Source organism: Pseudophryne corroboree, chromosome 8 (genome assembly GCF_028390025.1).
Source record: "Pseudophryne corroboree isolate aPseCor3 chromosome 8, aPseCor3.hap2, whole genome shotgun sequence".
NCBI lineage: Eukaryota > Metazoa > Chordata > Amphibia > Anura > Myobatrachidae > Pseudophryne > Pseudophryne corroboree.
The window spans coordinates 300,838,693-300,849,236 of NC_086451.1; the positions used below are offsets into that span (position 1 = coordinate 300,838,693).

Sequence of the window (10,544 nt, forward strand, 5' to 3'; positions counted from 1 at the left end):
CCATGTTAACGATCTTCTGTTTACACATCGTAATGATCTCATATTTAAAAAAAAATGTCTAGGGTGTACCCAGTTTGTTACCTGAAAATGAGCCCGAGTGGTAATGTAGTCACATCATGCACAACAGTCAGCATTTAAGTGGCCCAGAAGGTCTTGTGTCTGCAGAAACTGGTTGTTCACTGCTCTGGCAAAAACCATGAAAGCAACCATTGTGTGTTAAAAACCAATTGCTGTAAGACTATTAATGAGGTCACATACTGTTTATCTGCACTATGCAAGCCAATATGGACTCAAAATGTATGCCTTATTGCATGGGTCTTTAACATGTTGCCCTCCAGCTGTTGTGGAACTACACATCCCAGCATGCACCGCCTCAGCTTTTGCATACCTTAATAGCAAAACTGTAGCAGGGCATGCTGCAATGTGTAGTTTCACAGCAGCTAGAGTGCCACAGGTGGAAGACCCATTCCTTACTGGTGAACTGCTGGGCAATTCCCATATCTTGAAACTTTGTTTTGCTAAAGTACATACTAAACCAAGAGTGGTATTAGACAGAAATTGCAGCACGACATTCCCACAAACCTCTACACTTACAAAGCTTTTAGGTAGTGTTCAGTAGTTTTGCAGCTGCTACGAGCATTTGAATAGTTAGTTATGAGGGGGTAACATGTGCCAATCATTTCCCTTACAGCTGGAGATGATGGAAAAGCTTCAAATATCAGTTGTACAACTCAGTTGGAGGACTAAGAGCTGACTGCTTGTCACTTGCCTTGTTACCATCATTGCACAGGATCAAAAGCCCAGATTGAATATGCAAGTTGTATTGCTCCTTTTCACAAACTTGAATGTGGACACAGGTCTGCAGCATAAACATACATCTCTAAAGCAGAAAGATTAAGGACACACACGAGAACTAGATCCATATTTTTTATTTCCTCAAACCTAAGTTACTTAAAAACATGAATGACTGAAATAAAAAATAAAGGAGCACAGGGTCCCGACAAGTCAGCCCAGTTACCACCCACGGAGCAATACAAATTCTATGTTGCAGGCCTCATTGACAGTAACTGGGGAAGAGGGAATGATTCATATTAATATGGAAAGCTGCTGTGATGGAATAGAACTGATCCCCAGATACCAGTAAGATATTACTAGTTATATAAATAAAAGGTGTGTTTGATCAAAAAAAAAAAAAATTTTGAAAGTCCAAGAACGTTCAGGGTATGTTACATAATACAGCATGCCAGGTGAGACATTGGCCAGGTTTAGATGTATTTCTTCATCTCATCATACAAGACCAACACGAAAGCGCCACCCATCCCTCGGAGTACATTGGACCAGGCACCCTTGAAGAAAGCCTTTGAACCTTCATCCTTTGCAATCTTCTTCCAGCAGTCAATTGTGCCACTGTACATGATATCAGCTGCAAAGAGAACAAACCGTTAGTTTTCTGTAGCCAGCATCAATGCCAACGTGAATTCTATTACTCTGTTTACAGTGGCAAGATTTGACAGATTATCCCAAGCGAATGCCTTAACCAACAAGTAGCACTAGAAGTTAACACAAAACAAGAAGTCCCAGAATGGACGTTTAGACTGCAGGCATAAACTTTGCTTCAGGCAGCAGTTCTAAATGTATTGGGCCAAACAAATCCAACACAACTCACCTCCTTTCCTTCCAGACTGCATCATCATACGACGCCGGACTGTGTCAAATGGATAGGAGGCAAAACCAGCCACTGCTGTTACTGTCTGAGCAATCATCCAGCTGATAAAAATGTGTGTGTTCTTGGGATCAGGTAGCATACCTGGGGGGGTAGACCAAGAAGAAATGTGGTCATGTTTCATGCATGAAGGAATCATTTTCACTGCTGCTCGTGCACTGAACACCTAGCACTGGGTTGATCAATTTATTAACTCACCTTTAGCTGTATCATAGATTCCAAAATAAGCTGCTCTATAAATGATGATGCCCTGGACAGACACATTGAAACCCTGGTAGAGACCTTTAAACCCATCAGATTTGAAGATTTTTGCTAAGCAGTCTCCAAGACCTCTAAATTCTCTGTCAGCACCAGCTTTACCGACATCAGCAGCTAGACGTGTTCTGGCAAAGTCCAGTGGGTAGACGAAGCACAGTGAGGTGGCCCCAGCAGCACCACCAGATGCCAGGTTTCCAGCAAAGTAACGCCAGAACTGGGTTCTCTTGTCAACATTATCAAGGAAGATCTGCTTGTACTTGTCTTTGAAAGCAAAGTTGAGGGCCTGGGTAGGGAAATATCGGATCACGTTGGCAAGGTTACCACGCCAGAAGGACACGAAACCTTGTTCTTTGGGGATACGGACAACACAGTCCATGATTCCTTTGTACTGCTTGTCGACTGTGATCTGTTTGCTTGCATGTTGGACCTGGAGAGGACACAGAATGCCAAGTTAACAGAAAAATTCATAAACAAATTACACATTACAGAAACAGTTACTTAAAGTCAAAGGGGCAGATGTACTAAGCCTTGGAGAGTGATTAAGTGAAGAGAGCTAAACCAACCAGCTTCTGTCATTTGTCAAACACAGCTGATTGACCGGTACCTGAACTCACTACTAGTGGCTTAGTACATCTCCCATTAATACTTTAAAGACATAGAATTCTTTAATCAACCCAGAAATCGAAGAAACGAGGGAAAATAAATATGTGAATAAATGTACATCCGGAGCAGCTGCGTTATCAATGTGAGGATGAGGGGATTAGCCGGGCGGCAGCCGCTGCAGTGATCACCAGCTTCCGTCTCAGGGCCCAGCCCAGTACAGACTGAGCGGCACAAAATGGTGCTCTCCCCCATTCAAAGTCCCGGCAGCAGACACGTGGTGAGGCGGGAGGAGGGGCATCCCGGGGAATTACTGCACAGCAGGCCCATCTGGAAGGAGGCGGCACCGGAAATGCACCGGCTTTTTAGAGGCCGCGGCTTATGCACGGTGTACACAGGACAAAGGGGATAGTGTTCTATTGTCCCACGCAGGAAGTAGGGCAACCCCCGGGTGAAAGTGCCCACACTGAGCTGGCTCTCCCAAGGTTACACACTGGTGTAATCTTAGTGCACCGATTGCCGGGCGCTGCGCATAGACACAAACGGCGACTGCCGTCTCCTTGCGGCGACCTTGGCCGGGATCAGGAAGTCACACCTGGGAACGTACGATCAGGGCGAGCGATGCAGGCTATAAATCCAGCGGCTATCGCGCACCACAGGCAATTAGGCAGCAGCCAAGGGCAATGCGGATTACCGAGAACCAGAGGACGCTGCAATCAATGGGCACTATCCACGCTGCATCACCGCACCAGGGTCTCCAGTATAGGTCATGCAGACATCCAGCTACCTCTCCCGGCTCTACACACCACGTCTAGGTACAGGTCACCCGCCCAGCGAGTTACGTAACAGGCCCGCTGCTGAACTCCCCGCAACTTCCTTACCTGTAGCAGAAGCTTGACCCGCTCTATGGGTGCCACAGCGGTCTTAGAGATAGCAGCAGCAACACCGCCGGCCAAGAAGTCCTTGGCGAAGGATATAGCTCCGTCGGTCATGATTGGTGGATTAGGCGAGTGACTACTGCTGCAGCACTGAGCTTCTGAGGGCTGGGGAGAGCTGCGACGAAATGGCCGGCTTTTATAGCTGCTGATGCTGCAGGGGGGCGGGGTGCACCGTACCTCGCCTCTGATTGGTAGGGGCAAGCGGGGGAATGGAACGTAGGACCAGGATTGGAATGCGTCGCGCGCGCAGCCAGTGTAAGAGCAGCGGGCGGGGCCGGTGGGGAGCGGTGACGTGGGAGAAGAAGGGGTCAGTTGCTAGGTGACGACATTACTGGGAATCAGTTGATGCCAGAATGACGAGTCATAGGACATGCTGTACACCTTACCTTACCTGAGGCTGTAACCAAGGAGGTGCCTTGCATATAAACTGAGTGTAAGGTGCCAATTCTGTAAGGAGCCCCCAATCCTTTCTAAAAGTTGGTTTCCACAGAATTGTTTATTGTATTTCTAAAATTACCAGCGCACCTATAACTAGGGATGGATAGCGTAAGCCCGGCGTCAAATGGTTGCAGGGCTTCTGACATCATGCGATGCGATGGCTACTAGCCATTGTTCATACTTGCCTACCTGACCCTCTCCATGAGGGAGAAAATGCTCTGTCCCTGGACTTTCCTGGTAATGTATGATGGCCATCACCTGTGGTGAAACACCTTTCTTATCAATAACTAGCTCACCACAGGTGATGGCAATCATACATTACCAGGAAAGTCCAGGAACAGAGCATTTCTCTGACGTCCTAGTGGATGCTGGGAACTCCGTAAGGACCATGGGGAATAGCGGCTCCGCAGGAGACAGGGCACATCTAAAGAAAGCTTTAGGATCACCTGGTGTGCACTGGCTCCTCCCCCTATGACCCTCCTCCAAGCCTCAGTTAGATTTTCAGTGCCCGACGAGAAGGGTGCACACTAGGGGCTCTCCTGAGCACTTTGTAAAAGTTTTAGTTTAGGTTTATTATTTTCAGTGAGACCTGCTGGCAACAGGCTCACTGCATCGAGGGACTAAGGGGAAAAGAAGCGAACTCACCTGCGTGCAGAGTGGATTGGGCTTCTTAGGCTACTGGACATTAGCTCCAGAGGGACGATCACAGGTTCAGCCTGGATGGGTCACCGGAGCCGCGCCGCCGGCCCCCTTACAGAGCCAGAAGAGCGAAGAGGTCCGGAAAAATCGGCGGCAGAAGACTTTCCTGTCTTCAGATAAAGGTAGGCGCACAGCACCGCAGCTGTGCGCCATTGCTCTCAGCACACTTCACACTCCGGTCACTGAGGGTGCAGGGCGCTGGGGGGGCAGCGCCCTGAGACGCAATAAATCGATAGAAAACCTTTTATGGCTAAAATAAATGCATCACATATAACTCCTGGGCTATATGGATGCATTTAACCCCTGCCAAAACATACAAGAAAACAGATGATAAGGACGCCGAGAAAGGGGCGGAGCCTATCTCCTCAGCACACTGGCGCCATTTTCCCTCACAGCTCAGTTGGAGGGAAGCTCCCTGGCTCTCCCCTGCAGTCACTACACTACAGAAAGGGGTTAAAAAAGAGAGGGGGGCACAAATTAGGCGCAGTATAAACAATACAGCAGCTATAAAGGGAAAAACACTTATATAAGGTTATCCCTGTATATATATAGCGCTCTGGTGTGTGCTGGCAAACTCTCCCTCTGTCTCCCCAAAGGGCTAGTGGGGTCCTGTCCTCTATCAGAGCATTCCCTGTGTGTGTGCTGTGTGTCGGTACGTTTGTGTCGACATGTATGAGGAGAAAAATGATGAGGAGACGGAGTAGAGTGTCTGTAATAGTGTTGTCACCCCCTGGGGGGTCGACACCTGAGTGGATGTACTGTTGAAATTGCGTGACAGTGTCAGCTTTGTATAAAAGACAGTGGTTGACATGAGACAGCCGGCTACTCAGCTTGTGCATGTCCAGACGTCTCATACAGGGGCTCAAAAGCGCCCGTTACCTCAGATACAGACGCCGACACGGATACTGACTCCTGTGTCGACGGTGAAGAGACAACCGTGATTTCCAATAGGGCCACACATTGCATGATTGAGGCAATGGAAAAAGTTTACACTCTTCTGATAATATAAATACCACCAAAAAAAGGGGTATTATGTTTGGTGAGGAAAAACTTCCTGTAGTTTTCCTGAATCTGAGAAATAAAATGAGGTGTGTGATGATGCGTGGGTTTCCCCCCGATAACAATTGATAATTTCTAAAAAGTTATTGGCAGTATACCTTTTCCCGCCAGAGGTTAGGGTGCGTTGGGAAACACCCCCTAGGGGGGATAAGGCGCTCACACGCTTGTAAGAACAAGGGCTCTACCCTCTCTGGAGATGGCCGCCCTTAGGGATCCTGCTGATAGAAAGCAGGAGGGTGTCCTAAAATGTATTTACACACATACTGGTGTTATACTGCGACCAGCAATCGCCTCAGCCTGGATGTGCAGTGCTGGGTTGGCGTGGTCGGATTCCCTGACTGGAAATTTGATATCCTAGATAAGGACAGTATATTATTGCCTATAGAGCAATTAAAAGATGCATTTCTATATATGCATGATGCACAGCGGAATATTTGCCGACTGGCATCAAGTATAAGTGCGTTGTCCAATTATACCAGTAAAGTGGTCAGGTGATGCGGATTCCAAACGGCATTTGGAAGTATTGCCTTAAAAAAAAATAAAGGGAATGTACCCCAGGTCGCCTCTCAAAATAAGACGCCGTATTATCAGGCGCAGTCCTGGTTGGCAAGCGGACAAAAGGGTTCCTCTTTTCTGCTCGTGACAGAGGGAGAGGAAAATGGCTGCAGAGATCAGCCAGTTCCCAGGAACAGAAACCCTTTTCCGCCTCTGCCAAGCTCTCAGTATGACGCTAGGGCTTTACAAGTTCAGGCACGGTGGGGGCCCGTTCTCAATGAATTTCAGTGCGCAGTGGGCTCACTCGCAAGTAGACCCCTGGATCCTTCAGGTAATATTTCAGGGGTACAAATTGGAATTCGAGACGTATTCCCCTCGCCGTTTCCAAAAGTCTGTTTTACCGACGTCTCCCGCTGACAGGGAGGCAGTTTTGGAAGCCATTCACAAGCTGTATTCCCAGCAGGTGATAATTAAGGTACCCCTCCTGCAACAGGGAACGGGGTATTATTCCACACTATTGTGGTACCGAAGCCAGACGGCTCGGTGAGACCGATTTTAAAATCTAAAATCTAAAATCTTTGAACACTTACATACAGAGGTTCAAATTCAAAATTGAGTCACTCAGAGCAGTGATTGCAAACCTGGAAGAAGGGGACTACATGATGTCTCGGGACATCAAGGATGCTTACCTTCATGTCAAAATTTACCCTTCTCACCAAGGGTATCTCAGGTTATGGTACAGAACTGTCACTATCAGTTCAGACGCTGCCGTAGGGATGGTCCACGGCACCCCGGGTCTTTACTGAAGTAATGACCGTAATGATGATATTCCTTCGAAGGAAGGGAATTTTAGTTATCCTTTACTTGGACGATTCCCTGATAAGGGTGAGATCCAGGGAACAGTTGGAGATCGGTGTAGCACTACCTCAGGTAGTGTTGCGGCAGCACGATTGGATTCTCAATATTCCAAAATCGCAGCTGGTTCCGACGACTTGTCTTCTGTTCCTAGGGATGATCCTGGACACAGTCCAGAAAGAAGGTGTTTCTCCCGGAGGAGAAAGCCAGGGAGTTATCCGAGCTAGTCAGGAACCTCCTAAAACCGAACCAAGTCTCAGTGCATCAATGCACAAGGGTTCTGGGTAAAAATGGTGGCTTCCTACGAAGCAATCCCATTCGGCAGATTCCACGCAAGACTTTCCAGTGGAACCTACTGGACAAATGGTCCGGGTCGCATCTTCAGATGCTTCAGCGGATAACCCTGTCACCAGGGACAAGGGTATCCCTCCTGTGGTGGTTGCAGAGTGCTCATCTTCTAGAGGGCCGCAGATTCGGCATGCGGGACTGGGTCCTGGTGGCCACGGATGCCAGCCTGCGAGGCTGGGGAGCAGTCACACAGGGAAGGAATATCCAGGGCTTATGGTCAAGCCTGGAGACATCACTTCACATAAATGTCCTGAAGCTAAGGGCCATTTACAATGCTCTAAGCTTAGCAAGACCTCTGCTTCAAGGTCAGCCGGTGTTGATCCAGTCGGACAACATTACGGCAGTCACCCACGTAAACAGACAGGGTGCCACAAGAAGCAGGAGGGCAATGGCAGAAGCTGCAAGGATTCTTCGCGGGGCGAAAAACCATGTGATAGCACTGTCAGCAGTTTTCACTCCGGGAGTGGACAACTGGGAAGCAGTTTTCCTCAGCACGACCTCCACCCGGGAGAGTAAGGACTTCACCCAGAAGTCTTCCACAGGATTATAAACCGTTGGGGAAAAACTCGACAGGTATTGCGCCACGTCAAGGGACCCTCAGGCAATAGCTGTAGATGCTCTGGTAACACCGTGGGTGTACCAATCAGTGTATGGGTTCCCTCCTCTGCCTCTCATACCCAAGGTACTGAGATTGATAAGATGGAGAGGAGTAAGCACTATATTAGTGGCTCCGGATTGGCCAAGAAGGAATTGGTAACCGGAACTTCAAGAGATGCTCACGGAGGATCCGTAGCCTCTACCTCTAAGAAGGGACCTGCTCCAGCAAGGACCTTGTCTGTTCCAAGACTTACCGCGGCTGCGTTGACGGCATGGCGGTTGAACGCCGGATCCTGAAGGAAAAAGGCATTCCGGATGAAGTCATCCCTATCCTGATCAAAGCCAGGAAGGATGTAACCGCAAAACATTATCACCGCATTTGGCGAAAATATGTTGCGTGGTGCGAGGCCAGTAAGGCTCGACGGAGGAAATTCAACTGGGTCGATTCCTACATTTCCTGCAAACAGGAGTATCTATGGGCCTGAAATTGGGGTCCATTAAGGTTCAAATTTCGGCTCTGTCAATTTTCTTCCAAAAAAGAACTAGCTTCAGTCCCTGAAGTTCAGACATTTGTTAAAGGGGTACTGCATATACAGCCTCCTTTTGTGCCTTTAGTGGCACTTTTGGGATCTCCAGGTGGTTTTTGGGTTCCAAAAGTCACATGGGTTTGACACACTTAAATCTGTGGAGTTAAAATATCTCACAGAAAAAGTGGTCATGCTGTTGGCTCTGGCCTGGGCCAGGCGCGTGTCAGAATTGGTGGCTTTATCCTGTAAAAGCCCTTATCTGATTTTCCATTCGGACAGGGCGGAATTGAGGACTCGTCCTCAGTTTCTCCCTAAGGTGGTTTCAGCGTTCACCTGAACCAAACCTATTGTGGTGCCTGCGGCTACTAGGGACTTGGAGGACTCCAAGTTGCTAGACGTTGTCAGGACCCGGAAAATATATGTTTCCAGGACGGCTGGAGTCAGGAAATCTGACTCGCTGTTTATCCTCTATGCACCCAACTAGCTGGGTGCTCCTGCTTTTAAGCAGACTATTGCTCGTTGGATTTGTAGTACAATTCAGCTTGCACATTCTGTGGCAGGCCTGCCACAGCCAAAAATCTGTAAATGCCCACTCCACAAGGAAGGTGGGCTCATCTTGGGCAGCTGCCCGAGGGGTCTCGGCTTTACAACTTTGCCGAGCAGTTACTTGGTCAGGAGCAAATACGTTTGTAAAATTCTACAAATTTGATACCCTGGCTGAGGAGGACCGGGAGTTCTCTCATTGGGGGCTGCAGAGTCATCCGCACTCTCCCGCCCGTTTGGGAGCTTTGGTATAATCCCCATGGTCCTTACGGAGTTCCCAGCATCCACTAGGACGTCAGAGAAAATAAGAATTTACTTACCGATAATTCTATTTCTCGTAGTCCGTAGTGGATGCTGGGCGCCCATCCCAAGTGCGGATTGTCTGCAATACTGGTACATAAGTATTGTTACCAAAAAATTCGGGTTATTGTTGTAGTGAGCCATCTTTTCGAGAGGCTTCTCTATTATCATGCTGTTAACTGGGTTCAGATCATAAGTTGTACAGTGTGATTGGTGTGGCTGGTATGAGTCTTACCCGGGATTCAAAATCCTTCCTTATTGTGTACGCTCGTCCGGGCACAGTATCCTAACTGAGGCTTGGAGGAGGGTCATAGGGGGAGGAGCCAGTGCACACCAGGTGATCCTAAAGCTTTCTTTAGATGTGCCCTGTCTCCTGCGGAGCCGCTATTCCCCATGGTCCTTACGGAGTTCCCAGCATCCACTACGGACTACGAGAAATAGAATTATCGGTAAGTAAATTCTTATTTTTCTCCCTCATGGAGAGGGTCAGGTAGGCAAGTATGCATTGTATTGAAAGCATTTGATGGTATAATTAGCAATGGTTATACTATGCGCAAGCTGAGAAGCAATTAGAGATTTGCACATGTGCTCACCAGCTGAGCTACAGTCACCATTTCCTGATATTTGCAGCTAAAATAAAACGCCATCATATGGGCATTGGAAAGCTGCATCTGAAAAGTGACAACCATTGAATGTTGATGGAAAGAGTACTTTCATTGGATTGGGAACATCGATAGTTGCTAACCATTGGATTCCGAAATTCATCCCTTTCCGGATTGATAATTGACACTTAGGGTAGAGTTCAGTTGTTTCCCCCCCACGGCCTCCACTAATTGGCTCCCAACAGAGTAATTCAGTTCTTGCTCCGTTTGGGCGCAATTTGCCACTGGGGTACATATTTCAGATTGCAGCACCTGGAGGTGGTGAGCTGAAATGTGAGGAAAGTGACTCGTTGGGAGCCCAAACAGCACTTTTTGTGTCTCATCCCAGAACTTGAAATAAAAAACACCAATTAACTGACCCCTTATAAGCTCGTTCTCAATGCCACTACAAGCCATTCTCCTACCACAGAGATTTCCAGTCTTTTCTTTATTGATAATTGTCACAGTAGCCAATTCAATTAGCCACATAGGTCCAACAACTTTTTTTGAGCAACAGAAGCCC

At 48.0% G+C, this 10,544-nt stretch overlaps 1 protein-coding gene across 1 annotated transcript; it reads right to left on the minus strand.

Moving 5' to 3' along the window:
- Nucleotides 1-914: 914 nt before the first annotated feature.
- SLC25A5 (solute carrier family 25 member 5) lies at nucleotides 915-3,649 on the minus strand. The gene is made up of 4 exons (XM_063937346.1): nucleotides 3,463-3,649; nucleotides 1,922-2,408; nucleotides 1,667-1,807; nucleotides 915-1,423 (listed from the first exon to the last, which is right to left on the minus strand). Exons 1-4 carry the CDS (start codon nucleotides 3,571-3,573, stop codon nucleotides 1,266-1,268), a joined length of 897 nt encoding a protein of 298 aa, XP_063793416.1. The 5' UTR covers nucleotides 3,574-3,649; the 3' UTR covers nucleotides 915-1,265.
- Between the last annotated feature and the right edge of the window lie 6,895 nt (nucleotides 3,650-10,544).

What these genes read in the sequence shown, in the direction of transcription:
- SLC25A5 (XM_063937346.1), bottom strand. Translation starts at nt 3,573, where the DNA reads ATGACCGACGGAGCTATATCCTTCGCCAAGGACTTCTTGGCCGGCGGT. An exon ending in GGGTCAAGCTTCTGCTACAG is followed by an intron (nt 2,409 to 3,462) that starts GTAAGGAAGTTG and finishes TGTCCTCTCCAG; the next exon opens with GTCCAACATGCAAGCAAACA. An exon ending in AATCTATGATACAGCTAAAG is followed by an intron (nt 1,808 to 1,921) that starts GTGAGTTAATAA and finishes CTACCCCCCCAG; the next exon opens with GTATGCTACCTGATCCCAAG.